Genomic DNA, 16,988 nt, shown 5'->3' with positions numbered 1-16,988 from the left:
GACTGAGCAGTGAGGGGTCTCTCTATCAGGTCTCACTGTAGTATCTATCTGATTACAGAGAACAGTATTGTGCCAAAAAGGGCAAATGCTTCTTGAGATTTGCTGAATACCTTAAAGGCATTCTCCTTTTGATAGATTGTGGTACAGAAAGCATTATTAGCATGTCCCATAGGGAACTTGTATTGGACGGTTGCATATCTGAAAGAAACACGTTAGTTAGATTCCTCACCTTAGAATATCCCCAGGCGTCAGACTGGATCCGGAAGATTTTTCGTCAGCAATACCCCTTGCGCGTCGCTAGGCGTCGTCTGCGGCTCCGCGTTCGGCGTCGTGCGCCGGAATGACATCGTCAGAGTACTTAGACGCCGCCCTCGCGCGCTGATGTCAGTTCTTCTTTTTTCCGCGCCAGTAAGCGCAGATCCGGGAGAGCTACCCCTTTTAGTCTTTTTTGACTACATTTTTTGATCCTTTTTGATCTTGTCTCGACTCCGGTGCCGGTATCCGATGTGGGCTTGACACTACGGACTCAATGGGTAGGGCGATTTCTACCACGGTGGCGCTTAGACGTCACGCCTGGCTGCGGTCCACGTCCTTTTCGGGGGATGTCCAGAGCACTCTCATGGACATGCCCTTTGATGGCACTCGCCTTTTTGGTGAGAAAGCGGACAGTGCGCTGAATCGCTTTAAGGACTCCCGGGCTACGGCCAAGTCCTTGGGCCTCTCGGCCCCGCGGTCGCAAACTTCCGCCTTTCGCCCCTTTCGTGGCCAAGGAAGGGGTGCCTCCTCACGTCAGCCTAGCCACCAGCCGCAGAACCAACCTGCGCGCGGTCGCGGACGTGGTTTCCGCCGAGGCGGTTCTGGAGGACGACGCGGTCAGCCCACATCCACCCCGGCAGCATCCGCCTCAAAGCCTTCCTAGTCCGAGCTTTCAGGCCCATTCCACGCCAGAGGGCGGCAGAGTTCGCCATCACCTGCTCCACTGGCGGTCCATCACATCGGACAGGTGGGTGCTGCAAATCGTCCGAAGGGGCTACTCCCTCCCGTTCGAGATGACCCCTCCAGCCATGCCACCGCAGCACCACCGTATCTCGGGGGATCATTTGAATCTTCTCCATGAGGACGTTTCGGCCCTCTTGGCCAAGGGGGCCGTCGAGCGCGTTCCGAGCCCAGAAGTAGGTCGTGGTTGTTATTCCCACTACTTTCTGGTGCCCAAGAAGGGCAAAGGGGGCCTGCGCCCTATCTTGGACCTCCGGAACGTCAATGATTTCCTCCGGAAGGACAGGTTCAAAATGTTAACTTTGGCTCAGGTTCTAGCTGCCCTAGACCCTGGAGACTGGATGGTAGCGTTGGACTTGCAGGACGCATATTTCCACGTCCCCGTCCTGCCGGCCCACCGGCGTTACCTGCGGTTCACGGTGGGTCAGGAGCACTTTCAGTTTACCGTGCTCCCCTTCGGCCTTACCAGTGCCCCTCGGGTGTTCACGAAAGTGATGGCGGTGGTCGCAGCTCATCTGCGCAGATCAGGGGTTCCAGTCTTCCCCTATCTCGACGACAGGTTGTTGAAGGCGGGCTCGCCCCAGGCAGTTGTCTCCCACCTCCAGACTACGGCGGATCTCCTGCATTTGCTGGGGTTTTCCATCAACGTGCCGAAGTCACACCTGAGTCCCTCTCAGAAGCTCCTCTTCATCGGAGCAGTTCTCGATTCAGCGCAGTTCCGGGTCTATCCGCCGGAACAGCGGGTCCGGCATATTCAGGCCCTGATTCCCATCTTTCGGCCTCTATCCTGGGTTTCGGTCAGGCTAGTGTTGCGGCTCCTGGGGCTGATGGCCTCCTGCATCCTACTAGTGCATCACGCCAGGCGGCGCATGCGGGCTCTGCAGTGGGACCTGAAGTTTCAGTGGGCCCAGCCTCACGGAAACCTGTCCGACCATGTCTTGATCTCGGAGGGCACTGCACAGCAGTTGCAGTGGTGGCTCACGGACCGCGATTGGGTCACGGGCAGGAGCCTCTCCCTTCCCCAACCGGAGCATGTCGTGGTGACGGATGCGTCCCTCCTGGGATGGGGTGGCCATATGGGAGAGGCGGAGATCAGAGGCCTCTGGTCTCCGGCGGAGTCTCGCCTCCACATCAACCTGTTGGAGTTGAGAGCGATCCGACTTGCACTGAAAGCCTTCCTTCCCTCTGTCAGGGGAAGTGTCGTGCAGGTGTTCACAGACAACACCACCGCCATGTGGTATTGCAACAAACAGGGCGGGGTGGGGTCGTGGACCCTTTGTCAGGAGGCTCTGCGCCTCTGGGCGTGGCTGGAACACCAGGGCATCACCCTAGTGGTTCAACATCTGGCGGGCTCTCTGAACGCCAGAGCAGATGAACTCAGCAGCCGGTGCATGATGGATCACGAATGGCGTCTGAACTCCGAAGTGGCGCAAGGTCTCTTTCAGCAGTGGGGAGAGCCTTGGTTAGATCTCTTCGCCACCGAAGAGAACGCGCAATGTCAGCAGTTCTGCGCGTTGGAATTTCCAAGGCGGCACTCGCTCGGCGACGCTTTTCGTCACGAGTGGAGTTGCGGTCTGTTGTACGCCTTTCCGCCTATACCACTTCTGCCCAGAGTGCTGAAGAAGATCAGGCACGACCGGGCCCAAGTCATCTTGGTGGCTCCGGATTGGGCACGAAGGTACTGGTATCCCGAGCTACTCAGTATGTTGACCGATCCTCCGATACGTCTGCCCCTTCGGGAGGCTCTTCTGTCGCAGCAGCAGGGGACGGTCCTCCACCCGAACCTGTCCAGCCTCCACCTCCATGCGTGGAGATTGAGCGGCGGCAGTTGATGCCATTTGACTTGCCTCCTGAAGTCTGTGATATCATTCTGGCAGCCTGGCGTCCCTCCACAAAGATGGTATACGCCTGCCGGTGGAACAAATTTGTGGCATGGTGCACAGCAAAGGCTGTGGATCCCCTTTCTGCCCCTCTTTCTGAGGTTCTCCTCTTTCTTCTTTCTTTGGCCCAGCAGGGCTCTGCCCTGGGCACCTTGAAAGGTTATCTTGCTGCCATCTCTGCCTTCTTGCGGCTTCCTGATCAGCCTTCTCTTTTCAAGTCCCCTGTAGTTACACGATTTCTAAAAGGCATTACTCACACGTTCCCTCCTGTCCCTTTTGTAATGCCTCAGTGGGACTTGAATCTTGTTCTCACATTTCTAATGTGTGCTCCCTTTGAGCCTCTTCATAATTGTCCTCTGCGTCTGCTGACGCTTAAAACTGCTTTTCTGGTAGCCATCACCTCGGCTAGACGGGTGAGTGAGCTCCAGGCTTTATCATCAAAGCCTCCTTTTCTCTCTGTTCATCCGGACAAGGTTGTCCTTCGGCCTCGTCCCTCCTTTCTTCCGAAAGTGGTGACCCCCTTTCATCTTGGGCAGTCTGTCACCTTGCCCACCTTCTTTCCGCCTCCGCATCCTTCCAAAGAGGAAGAGAGGCTCCACCGTCTGGACCCAAAACGTGCGCTCTCCTTTTATCTGGACCGCACAAAGCAGTTCCGGGTGGACGACCAACTTTTCGTTGGATACGTGGGTGCTAAGAAGGGGAAAGCTGTGCACAAACGGACCATCACTCGGTGGGTCGTTTTGTGCATCAAAATTTGTTATTCCTTGGCAAAAAAGGACCCTCCTGTTGGGCTGCGCGCCCATTCTACTCTGGCCACAGCGGCTACTACTGCTTTGGGACGGGGTGTCCCTTTGCAGGACATCTGTCAGGCGGCAATGTGGGCTTCGCTACACACGTTTGCCAGGCATTATTGCCTTGACAGCCAAGTCCGGAGGGATGGCTTCTTTGGCCGTTCTGTCCTCCAGGACTTTCTGGTGTGATCTTGGTTCGCAGACCCACCACCGGGGATGGTATTGCTTGGGTATCTATTCTAAGGTGAGGAATCTAACTAACGTTTTTTCTTTCAGATGAACAAGTTGCTTACCGTCGGTAACGATGTATCTGTAAGAAACCTTAGTTAGATTCCTCACCGACCCACCCATCCTCCCTGTTCTGCGAACTGACATCTAGGGTTAAGGCTATCCCTTTCAGGCCCCAGAATTTTTTGGCACCAGTGTCGGTATCTTGCATGGCTCTGCGTTCCTGGCGCGGAAGGCTATGTACAAGAACTGACGTCAGCGCGCGAGGGCGGCGTCTAAGTACTCCAACGTCATTCCGGCGCACGCCGACGACGGACGCGGAGCCGCAGACGACGCCTAGCGACGCGCAAGGGGTATTGCTGACGAAAAATCTTCCGGATCCAGTCTGACGCCTGGGGATATTCTAAGGTGAGGAATCTAACTAACTAATGTTTCTTACAGATACATCGTTACCGAAGGTAAGCAACTTGTTCGTTTGTGCCACTGCATGAGTACAAGGACTAACTGACGGCACTGAGTGGCCACTATGGTTAAGGGATTTGTATTAGAACTAATGTTATAGCACTTTGGTGGGGGTTATCTATCTCTGCGCAAGGTGATATTTTGCCGGACACACAAAAGAGCTAATTAGTAATTTCATGGTATTTATATAAGTGGATGTATAATTATTGGAAGCCCTTTAACTATCATCTCATAGTGTCTTTATGATTTTAGGTGGTCCCCCTGTCTTCCCCTCGTATATCCTTTTATATGGATGATATCTATATTGTTCCCTGAGGACATTGCACGGCGGGTCTACCGTTATGCCCCGAAACACACATTGGCAGAATAGAGGAGATCTAGCCGGCACATTTTGATACAAAGCTGCACAAATGCCAATGAAAGAAGCAAACTCAAAGAATATATCCAATATATATGTATTTATGTTTAAAAATATTTTCTTCAAATGTATAAACAACAGGAATCTATGGATGATGTATTATATAGAGTGTAATAAATCTTTGATCTGCTAGATTCTGTGGATATTCAGATGTGTGTTTTCATGTGTATTAGTACGAGTGAGAGCGTTGATAGCAGGTTGTTTTTTGTATGAGGAGTGCATGATTGGCTGGGGAGGTCTGAGGGTAATCTGTATATTTATTTGGATATGGTAATCATTGTGAGATACACAAATAAAGATAAATTAATATAATGATGTGTAACAAATCCAATTATCATGTGTATTATTAAAAATATGTCAAATGTATTACTTATGGGGTTCTTAATTCAGTGTCGTTGTGATGAGCTAGTAATGTATTAAATACTTACGATTTCTGATCATTACGCAAATTGGTGGGGTAGGCGGTTATTTTCTTGTTGGTTATGGACATAGTAAAACCTGCCAGTGACTAGAAAACTGAACAGAAAGAAGTAACTAAGACTACAGTTAAGATGGAAGGTCTTGTTCCTTTTTTCTCCTCGGGTGTGTAATTCTTGTGATTACATTTTCTAGGATACAACAGGCTTATAAACAAATTGATTCCATTCCACTTCTCGTTTTTTGTACAATTAGGTATTCTTACCCTGTCCAGCACTCTTCAATTCAGTGCTCTCATAGGATATCACCCACACCGCGACATAAATTGCAAATATTCTTTCCTCAGAACTTAACAGCACATGTTGATTACAGTTCACAAATGGCATTCTGTCGGACCTATTCTCCCTGCTTCTCCACCTTAAAACACTGTTTAGGTCTTTCCTGAGACAGGGCTTGTGCTGTTGCTTGCAACAAGCATTCTTTCTTTTTTTTTTAAAACGCCTATAAAATGGGCTTTCAACCCGCCCATTGCTTACCATTGGTTGGCTTCATTGTTACTCTTAGTTTCTTCCTTTTCACTGGTGAGCACCAAATACTGATTAATTTCTTGATTAGCATTCTTCCACGCTGCTTTTGCTCTGATTGTGGTACTTATTTTTTTTTCTTTGCTTGCAAGACAACTTGAAACCATTAGAGTTGAAGCTCCCACTTCCAGGTATTTCCAAGAATGACACAAACAACTAGCAATAACAAAACAAAAGCCGCCTGTCGCTTTTAATAATGACGAAGCCGCAATCACTCTCCCTTCATTTAAGACTGTGGTGTTTTTCTGAATTAACGTTTGCCGCTGTGGCGCACTTACTTCTTTGTTGGTTACCTCTTTTATAATTCAGAGGGTGTTTTATTCATCATTACTCACACAGTGATTTCAAAAGGTTTATGCTCTAACTATACCTCTACCAATCCCTAAACCCTAAAATCACTCTTCTCTCCCTTTACCTCTCCCTAACCCTGAATCCTCAAGTCAATCTCGCCTTCCTTTACCGCTAACCACCCCTTACCCCTCAAGTCATCCTCCCTTTCTTTTACCCACCCCGACCTCTAACATCCTCCCCTGCATGATAAAGGCTGTGAGGTTAAGGCTGTTCCCCCTTAGCCAGGACACATCCCCCAACCCGTCCTTAAACACTCTCTTTCCTCTGCTCGCCCTACAATCCTCAAGTCACCATCACTTCCTTTACCGCTACCTACCAATAAGCCATCAAGTCACCCTCACCTCTTTACCTCACCCCCCCCCCCCCCAGCCCTCATCACCTCTACCCACCCTGAACACTAAAGTCACCTTCACCTCCACTTCACTCTACCTTTCGGTGAGCCTTCAAGTCTCTCTCACCTCCCTTTACCACTACTCACCCTCAAGTCACCCTTACCAGTGGGGTAAAGACTGCAGGGTAAAGTTCCTGCGTGTTAAAGGATTTGAGGTAAAGGCTCTTCCCCCACAGGCAGGAGAGATCCCCACCTATTCCTTAAACACTCTTCTGAACCCTCAAGTCACCCTTACTTCCGTTACATCTACCCACTCCGAACCCTGAAGTTTCCCTCACTACCCTTTACCTGTACCCACCCCTAAACATTAAAATTTTTTTTTTAATAAAATAAAAGGTTTGCTATTTTTTTGTAATACTTACCAGAGTGGTAAAGGTACAAATACTTACCTGCATGGTAATGACTGCATGGTAAAGGCTGCAAGGTAATAGCTGTTTACCTCAGCTAGGACACATTGCTGCCCATTCCTTAAACACTCTCCTCCCTTCACCCTAGTGCCGCTTAATGTTTTGTGGGCACTATCTATCCATTGTTTTATTTGCTTCAGTATGTTTGGCAGATACATTCACCTCCTTGATAGTTTGTCTCTGCCCTCCCTCTCCCACCCTCACCAAATACCTTATGTCTTGTCTGACACACTGCATGCAGTGTCGCTTGCAAGCTATTTTGCTCACTTACAAAGGGCTTCTAGCCCACCCATTGTTTACTATTGGTTGGTTTAATCATCAGTTTAATTTCCTTCGTTCCCTTAGGTCAGCAAGTGCTGGCTTTGCTTCCTCTTCGTGTTTTTGTCCCTACCCTGCGAGCATGGCCCAAGTACTGCTTCCTTTGTGCACTGTCCTACCACTGCTCACCAGTTTCAGAGATACTTTGTTTTCATTTTACTTGCACCCTCTTCATCCCCCTACTTACATTATTGCTTACACTGCCACCTCACCTTCTTCCTGTGATGTTGCTTGTCCAGCTCTCCCCTCCCCAGTTGTTGCTTGCCAAGTCCATCCCCCACCATCTCCCCATTCTTCGCTTGCCTCCACTTTTCCTGCCAGAAATAAGTGCTCCAAAATCAAGTCAACAGGTTTCAAGATGATACAAACTGTGCTCTGCTCCCTGCTCTGCAAAGACTTTTTGACGCTGTCTTCACGTGGGCCAACACTGCATACTTCAGCAAGGCGATAAGATAATTATACATTTTTTGTGAAGGCAGAGAATAATCCATACTAATTAAACAAATCACTGCCCCTCACGGTCAAGGCTGGCTGCGTCATAACAGTTTTTTTAAAATAACTTTCAACCGTGCTGCACAGCACCCAGGCTGCTGTACAACATGGCTAAAAGAAATTGACTAGGCCAATAGCTCTCACTTTGACAAGACCTATTAAGTTTGCCAGTGCTCGTTTCAAAGAGCTCATGCAGACCATCCCCATCTCCATGGCTTCAGCTTTTGCACTTGTCCGAGGCCTTCCTTGGCATCTGAAAAAAATTGTTTTCGGGCAACTCTGCACTGTTTCCTAAACATTCAGCTAAAAAAGGGCTACATACCATCTGCTTTCAAAAATCCCATGGTCTTCCACTTCCTTCATGACTATCTCCAACATCCCTTCATTACTGAACCACAAGAACCATTTACCTTTTTTGTCTTTTCTCTTGCCTGTGTCACGTTTTTCCTCCAAGACCGGCCCTTGACAACCAGCATCCAACTTGTGCTGCTGATTTTGAAAATACCATTCCCGGGCTGAAGTTTTTAAACTCTGCCCTACCACAATCCATTACCTCCAACTGGGCACTACTCTAGTCCCCCACCCCTTCCTGACCACAGCATGGCTTGACCTTGGCTGGAGTTGTGACCCTCCCTTCTCAGCGCAAGCCATATTCCTACTACTATGTAACTCTTCCTTCGCGGTAATTCTGGTAAGCGGCAGTGAGGGTCCGGATGACTTACCATTGCAACGTCCCTGTATGGACCTGCTGGGGCAACGTAGGGGCTAGGTGCAAGCTTGGGGCATGAAATACTATATCAAGTAGAGGCCACACCAAAGCATGAAGTAGGCTCCTACAGAATTCATATAGTTGATGGTCTATGGGAAGCAAATAGGAACAAAAAGAGAGCGAGGAAAAAATAATAAAAATAAAAACTTGTCCTCTTCCCCTAATGACTTTAGCAAAACAAAATGGACAAGTTTTTGACGATTCAAAGCAAATGTTTTTTGCTATCACCTTATGGAAAACTTGAAAGGAGAGAGCACAACTGCTGTAGAAAAAAACCCTCACCCACCTACCTAGTAGGTGGCATGCTTCATCATTGGGGCCCAACTGGATTGCCTAGTACAATCCAGCTGTGCTACGACGCCTGGATTACAGCGGAGCAGGATATTGAGCAGAGAGTGACGTGCTATGTGAGATGTAACTATAGGGTAAAAACGTCTCTGAGAAATGCCCTTTGAAAAAAACTTTTATTAGAAGGGTCCCAGGACTAATGTTAAAAGGTTAAGCGGGATATATAGTTAGGAATATTATTTTCCTGGTATCCCTTGTAAATAAGGTCAACTAGTTTCAGCCTTCTGGATGGTTCTAGAGGCTTTCGTCAGGACCAGAAAAAGGTGAATGGCCATAAAAACAAGGTTTAGGCCACGTGTAAATATCAGCACACACCCTAAAGTGTGCTGTGAGTGTAGTGGTAATGTACTCACAGTATCTCCGTTTGAGAGTACCTGAAAATAAAAGGTTAATTAGTAAGGACATATAAAACAGTTGTGAATCATGCATATAAACTGAATGCATGCTCCTTTCAACTTGTGGCTGGTGATCTAATGCCAGTAGCATGGTGGGCATGCACGAACACTAGAACGGGCTTGCGTGGCTACAATGTGCCCCAATAGTGTAGACATACACAGGGGATCCGTAAGTGAGTCAATATCATAATCAAGAATTACTGGGGCACATGGTGCTCATAATCTCTATCATTTATCAATAGTGTGCATGTATATGGTGCAATTGCAGTTGCATTAGACACACTAGGTGTTGAGAGACAAATGATGGCTTATCTGGAGGCCAAATATGCTATATAGGCCAAGTGCGCGTGCATCGTAGTCAATGTTTGTTTAGATAGTGGCGCGTTATAACTTGGTGCGAAGTATGCGTGAAATTTGACATACAAACAGCAATTGACATACAAACAACAACTTTAAAGACAGACAACATGGAAAGCGGTCTCACTTGGGTAAAGAGGTAGTTATGCCTCTGGTAACCGATCGACGTTAAAATCCCCTCTTGACCCTAATGAAAAGAGAGGTAATGGCGAAGAGTGGATGGGGGGGTGAAACAAGTGGAGGTCTATGGGAAGCACCTGTTTGCTTTGGAGGGGTACTTTACCTGATATAATACAAGTGGCCTTTCAAGAACCATCGTACTTGTCTTCTACTTTCTGCTGAACGCGTGCAACTGAGCCATACACATACATAACTCCAAGCTTATCACAGGCAACATGTGGCTTCATAAAAAAAGCATTGGCACATCCAGTAGTTCTAGCATTGACTTTCACGCTTTATACTTGTTCTTTCATGGTTTTTTTTAAAGCTCTGTTGTGGAAGCTTCCAGGCTCCCATCAGTCTAAAAAAATATACATTGGCCTAAAGTAAAACTATGTTTTGGTCTCAAAAGGCACACGTTGCCGTATTAGTCCCTTGACTTAAGGGAGCTAACTACCTTTGTGTAAGTGTGTGCTTCTTGTTAAAAGGCAACCTGCCATCACTCACAATGAAGTTAGTGAATGGCTGAGGTTGACTGAACCATTGCCCCATTCTGTGAGATGTAGTCGGCTAGAGAAAAATGAGTGACACAGTAACAGACCAAAGGATGAAGAGGGCTGCCTTTAAAGCATATAATGTTAGTAAAATCAGACCTAAAAAGCAGCAAGAATTGGCAACGCCAATAGTTCTTCTCTTTGGAGACCTATTGACTTTGCCAGTTGTTCCAGTCATGCTGTACAGGATCCCTACTACTATACAGTATGGCTTTTAAAAAAAAGATTGAAAAAATCCATAGATGGCCAGACATCATTATTTTGTAGGACACACGCTTCTTTTTCTGGTTGTTGATCCGGTTTAAGTGCTCAACAAAATAAAATGCACAGAAGGAGGAAACTACACGTGAGAGTAAGAAGCAATGAGGGTGGTGCAACAGGAAGGTGTAGAAGCAAGAGGAGTGGGCGCATGGGAGAGGGAGAAGCAACTACAACATGGAGTAGCAAAGCAACATTGAGAGTTGCGTGGGAGGGGGAAGCTACGAGGGAGAAAGCAACACAGGGGGATTCAAGAGGAGGGTGTGGGGAAAGTTACACAGGCAAAAATATTATGTGGTGGGATAAGCACACAAGGGCACGGAGGAAGCAAACCAGTAGCAAGCACGGCGTATTGGGAGATATGCATGAGGGATACAGCAAAAAAACACACGCACTGTCATAGAGTGTTTAAACAAAACGAAAAAAGTTGCGCCAGAAAATGAAACTGTGGAACCACATACGTAATTGCGCCATGCTCCAGGGGAGGGACTAAGCCAACAAGAGGAAGTGAAGCCCACAAGTGCTAAAGAATTAGAACCTATCAAATGAGTGACAACGCCAACCAATGGTAAGTAATTCGACAAACCTCACAGGATACAAGTGCTAGACAAGGAAAAAGTTGAAATCGTCTGCAATTTGTTTTTTTGTTACAGGGGTGGTTGCTACATGCGTTCTTTTTTCGTCGAAGCTTAGACTGCGCATCTCTCTGGATTGCTAACAACTTCTTGTGGGCTTTCTGAAAGCTTCCCTGGGAATGCATTTCCCCCAATTGCTGACCAATGGCTTTGTGGTTTGTAACTCACATTTCCTTGCTTTCTATTTGCTGTTTTAGGCTGCCCAGCTTGAGTTTCAGTCCAGTTGAGTATTTCTTGTTTAATGTATTCTTCTGAGTGCTTGTTTTCTGTAAACAGGCTTTTAAACCTTGTTCTTATCTTGTCATATTTGTTGGGTATTCAAAGACGGAGGTCAAATGTCAGGCTCTGTCTTCCAAGAGAGCTTGGTGTTTGCTTTTCTTTCTCTGACTTCAAAGTGAGAGAATGTATGTAACAATCTTGCTGAGAAATTAAAAGCTTTTCTTCTAGCACACAACAAAAATAAACTGTGCTGATATTTCATAATAATATATCAGAATAAAGAAAGTACAAATTAATTTTTTTTTGTAATTCTGAAGAGTGATGGAAACAAATATTTGAATATTATCAAAACACATCAATACATTAGGTGATGACATTTCCACACTTTTTCGTTTGTGCACAGTAAAACTGTATGTCTGTGCTAATGTGGTAATTTCAACTGTAAATGTTTTGTCCGTAATAGCAGTGCACTGTCACACCTTGCATACTCCCCACTATGCCACTCCACTTTTCAACACGCCACTCCACGCCTCTCCACTCTACGCTATGCCACTCCATTTTACGACACTCCACTCTACGACATGCCACTCCATTCAACGTTACTTCACTCCATGACATGCCACTCCACGCCCCTCTACTCTAAGACACTCTACTGCATGCCACCCCACTCCACGTCACTCCATGCTCTTCCACTCTACGCCACTCCACCCACCCCACTCCACCCCACTACACTCTAATCTACTGCACTCCACTCTACCCCACTCCACCCCAGTCTACCCCACTCAACTGTACTCCAATCTACCCCACTACACTCGAAACTACCCCAATCCACCCCTTCCCATTCCAATCTACCCCACCCTACCTCACCCCAATTTATCCCACCCCAATCCAATCTACCCCTTTTTACCCCATCCAATTTACTCACTTCACTCCAACCTACCCCAATCCGCTGCACTCCGTTCCAGTCTCCTCCACTGCAATCCACCCACTGCATTCTATCTCGATCCCACCCCAATCTATCCCAACTCCACTCCTGTCTACCCAACTCCACTCTACCCCACACCACTCAATCTAACCCACTCTACCCCACTATCCTCCAATATGCCTCAATCTACCCTACTTCAATCTACCCCACTCTACCCATCTCCAATCTACCCAAATATACTCCACCCCACACCAGTCTACCCCACTCGACTCTATCCCACTCCAGTCTACCCCACTCTACTCTAACCCACTCCATTCTACCCTATCCCACTCAATTCTACCCCACTCCAATCTACCCTACACCATTCCAGTCTACTCCACTCCAGTCTACCCGACTCCAATCTACCCTACTCCACTCCAGTCTGCCCCACTCCACTCCAACCTCCACTTTATCCTACTCCATTCCAATCTACCCCACTCCTCACTTCAGTCTACCACACCCTACCCTACCCCACTCCAATCTATCCCACCCCTATCTACCCCATTCCAGTGTAACCCTATCTACCCCACTCCACCCACCCCAATCTACCCCACTCCACCCAAATGTACCCCAAACCATTCCAATCTACCCCACTCCAATATACCCTACCCCACTCCACTCCAATCCACCACACTTCAATCTACTCCACTCTGGTCTACCCCACTTCACTCCACCCTTATCTACCCCACTACATCCCAGTCTACCCCACTCCAATCTACACAGTCCACACCAATCTACCCCAATCTACCCCACTCCACCTCGCTCCAGTCTACCCCAAGCAACTTTAATCTACTCCACTCTGCTCCACCACACTCTACCGCAATCATCCCACTCTACCCCCACCTGCTCCACCCATGCCACCTCACGCCACTAACTTATAGCCATGCTGAATAGCAGCCACTCTGGTGGTACAGCATGGCTAAAGCGCATTACCAAAGTCAATAGCTTACGCATAGGCGAGCACTGTTGGCTTTGCCAATGCTTGTCTTTTAGTAGTTTTTGAAAAATCTTCCTTATGTAATTAGATCTAGCAGTAAAGCAGTTTTATGATAGTCATGAAATACTAAGTAGTCTGACCGCCCCCTCCTCCCCGATGTGTGAAGAATTCTAAAAATGCTCAATAAAATGTACTGACGACAGCATATGACGTAGCTGTCGTACTCCTAGAGTAAGAAAGGAGAATAATGTAAACATCAGTGTGTTATAAAGTCAGAGTATCCATTGAGGACAAGTTATTCGCGCTAACTCGTTATGTTTTCAGTGTGGCTGGGGCAGAGTACTGTAAATGTAGTGGGGAGACGATTTCACATTGTCCCACTCCGAGATATTTCAGTTTAAATTAAAAATGGTGTCAAAGAGAAATGTGTTAAAATAATATTGCCGTTTCTATCTGACAGAAAGGTCAATCGGTGCAAGCCGTTCTGTTTGTGCCTATGGCTGTGCATATATTTGCAGAACATATGGTGCGTAAGTTGTGCATTGTGTCTTTAAGCGGATCGGGTGTTAGCGGGGTTGGAAAAAAATATGAAAACAAAGGGACTGAACCGTGAGAGGAAATATGGAACTTTCTTTGTAATCCCATTAATCGGAAAAGGCCCGTGTTTCTTCTGGGACGTGAAGCCAGGTTTTTGACAGTTATCTTTCAGACTTCTGCCCCGCTCACTGCCTGCGAGAGGCCTCTCTGTTTTTTTCTGTTTCTCAGCCTTGCTCTGCCAGCGCTGCTTCCTGTCAGGCTCTGACATGGCCCCTTCTGTACGGGCTCCCCGCCCCCTCGTCCTTTTCAAACACACTAAGCCGGGAGGCTGATCCTGTGCAGAAAATATCCCTGACATTTGAGGCGCTCCAGGGATACAGCGCGCATGCGCACTTCGCCCCACCCGCCCGAAAGGAAGCTGCCTGGCATAGGAGCCATACCTAGCATAGCCTGCATGTCAGAGCAGTTTAACTTGCAGCGGGCTGCGAGGACAACTACCCTCTGCCTTTGTCCTCTCAAATCTTTGCTCGCTTTTTAAAAAATAATATGAACAACCCGATTTAAGGCTTCTAGGAACCTCGTAACTTGTATCGACGACATAAACAGAATTTGTTTCACAGCCCCCTTAACCTGAAACCCTTGAAAGGTGTTTCATCGCCGTTGTTGGCTGAAGTTTATTTGCGCGTTACTTTTGTGCCTGCAGTCGGAGGCCGGGCCTCTCGCTGTTGGGGTGTCGGACCGAGCCTGGAGCTCGTCGCTTGCCGCCTCCCGCTCCGCCTCCCGGTGAAAGCACACGAGCTGGTCTTCTCTGCTCGCCCGCTCAATGCTGTTTATGAAGATGGACCTGTTGAACTACCAGTACCTGGACAAGATGAACAACAACATCGGCATTCTGTGCTACGATGGTGAGTCTGGCCGGGCGTTTAAAAATGGCAGGGACTGTCGGTTTATGTTTTTTGCCCCTCACTTGTAGATGAAATGTCCGAGCAGCATTATTCCTTGTGAATCATTTACAATTTTAAATCGTAATTGTAATGAGCAGATTGCTTCATGTTTCAAACTGCCTTTTTGGAAAGCAAAGTTAGGTTCTGTTTATACAAAGTTAGAAGTAACCGGATAGTTGACTGCGGGGCACTGAGAGCGCCTCTAAATACGCCTGCATTCAGTGCAAGTGTCTGAACACTGGACTCAAAAGCGTCGGTTACGTGTAAAACGTTTCTCCTTCATTTGCAATATATTATTTTATGGTTCGGGCATTAAAATAGTTTGTGTCATTATGTATATGTGCATAAGTTGTCAAAGTAATATCTGTAGATGGATTTCGAGAAAAAAAAAATGACATTTAAGGCACAGAACTTGCTTTTGAAATTGGATGTTTTTTTTACTGTGTTTGTGTTTATGCGGTACTTCGAAAGTTACCCACTTTCAGAAAGCAAGACACATTTTACTTTGTACATTAAAATGTATATTTGTGTTTTTTATACAGTTATTCGAAAGTTTGCCACTTATCAGAAAGTAGGAAACGGATTTTGCTTTGCACATGAAAGCGTTCAATGTTGCATGTTTCTCCTTTATGCAGTACCCGAAATTCGAAAGCTTTGCGTTCTTTTTCTAGACTTGTATTTACTGTGCCCTGTCGGTCTTGATGGTTCTAGCATACCAAGGCACGAGTAGTTTTGCATAACAGTATTGGAGTGCTCAAACTGGTCATGTGTTAAATGTCGTTTGCCGGTCAGAAGCAGAGCCATGTGCCTGGCAGTGGTAAATATTGGTGAGAGCCTGGTCAGGAGGCGCAGCACAACAAAGGCCGGTCCGCTGTCTGCAGGCGTCCCCGTATGGCGAGGCACAGACCGGCCCTTTGTTTGGCCTCACGCTTCCTGCTGGGCTCCGAGAAAGCCCTGACATTGAAGGATGGGCCTCCCCCGCCTACCGCCCCGTCTGCACACACTCGTCTTTTGTGGGAAGCGCTCCACGTCGCCGGCCCCCTCTCTTACGTCTCTCCGTGTCGTGCGCGGTTTGTTTCTGCCCGGCTGGCCGCCGTGCGTCACGCGGGTCTCTGGTGCGTGATGGCCGGTGTTTGTAGTTAGTTTTTGAGGAGGATTGGGGCGACTTCGAGGCGCACACCGATTTCCCCATTCTAACGTAGTGCGTTTTTTGTTTTATGTACGTGCAGTTTGAAGGGACTCTAATGGCCAAGTTGAGGGCGGAGAAAACGGCACCGCTGAGCAAACTCTTCTTGGCGGGGGCAGTGTTTTCCCTGTCACCACAGAGCGCCAGTCTCTGACGACACAGACCCACCCCACACACACACACACACACACACACTCTCAGGGAGCGTAAACTTGAGCTTAATAAGGGTTTTACAGAAAGAAAAGGCCCTGTTCGTTGGACTTTTTTTTTTTTTAATGTTTTTACTTTGTACAGGGCGCACAGCTAAACTCAATGGGACCGGCGGTTAGGGGTGTTGAAACAGTTGCGACTTAAGTTTGTTTTATGAAGGTAAATAGGTTGTGGAATTTGGACGTAAACGTTTATAAGCCAAGCCGGAAATTAACTTTATTCTGAATCTACCGGCGACGTGCAATTTTTTTTTTGGGCCAAGTGAGCTTGTAGTCTGTCTAGCAGAGACACATGGGGGAAATCCAGATGGCTAGAGTGACTGATAATTATGCAATTATTCGAAAATGCAAGGCTTGGGGATTCCAGGGCGGCATGGAAAGCACCGCACAAATACAATATCAATGTCACGCTTCATAGCCGCTAGGTGGCCAAAAGTAGTAACCCCTCCTGCATATCGGTTCCAGTAAAAACGAGAAGTAATTGGATTCGTTTTTATATGGCCAGTATTGGAGTTAGTATTTCACGTATATTCAACACCCACTTTCCTCTCTGGACAAACGTTTTGTATATATTGGTAGTTCTGCCCCAGGCAGACCTATGTTTATAAAAACTTCCTTTATGCTTACTGTACGGAAAGCGCTACCAAATGCTCATAAAAAGTCCAGTGAAGTAGTATTTTTTTTCAACCCTGCCCCACACTGCAGTGGATTGTAAACATTGCAGTGATTGCGGAATCGGTTTACGTTGTCCGTTTTCCTGAAGGCTGCGCCTGCGATCGCTT

The 16,988-nt window shown here is 47.3% G+C and overlaps 1 protein-coding gene across 2 annotated transcripts in view; it reads left to right on the top strand.

The window, feature by feature from the left end:
• Positions 1–16,988, top strand: part of VGLL4 (vestigial like family member 4) — a 350,836-nt gene that overhangs the window by 195,375 nt on the left and 138,473 nt on the right. Inside the window, exon 1 of one of the 2 annotated variants that reach the window (XM_085624869.1) lies at positions 14,304–14,772. The exons of the other annotated variant lie outside the window; for it this stretch is intronic. Within the exon in view, the coding sequence (XP_085480995.1) occupies positions 14,691–14,772 (82 nt within the window). The 5' untranslated portion in view covers positions 14,304–14,690. Of the gene's footprint in view, positions 1–14,303; positions 14,773–16,988 lie in introns of those variants that run through there. 2 annotated transcript variants of the gene reach the window in all.

Source organism: Triturus cristatus, chromosome 9 (assembly GCF_964204655.1).
Source record: "Triturus cristatus chromosome 9, aTriCri1.1, whole genome shotgun sequence".
NCBI lineage: Eukaryota > Metazoa > Chordata > Amphibia > Caudata > Salamandridae > Triturus > Triturus cristatus.
Note: the sequence above shows the minus strand (reverse complement) of the source record. Positions and strands in the feature narration are given on the sequence as shown.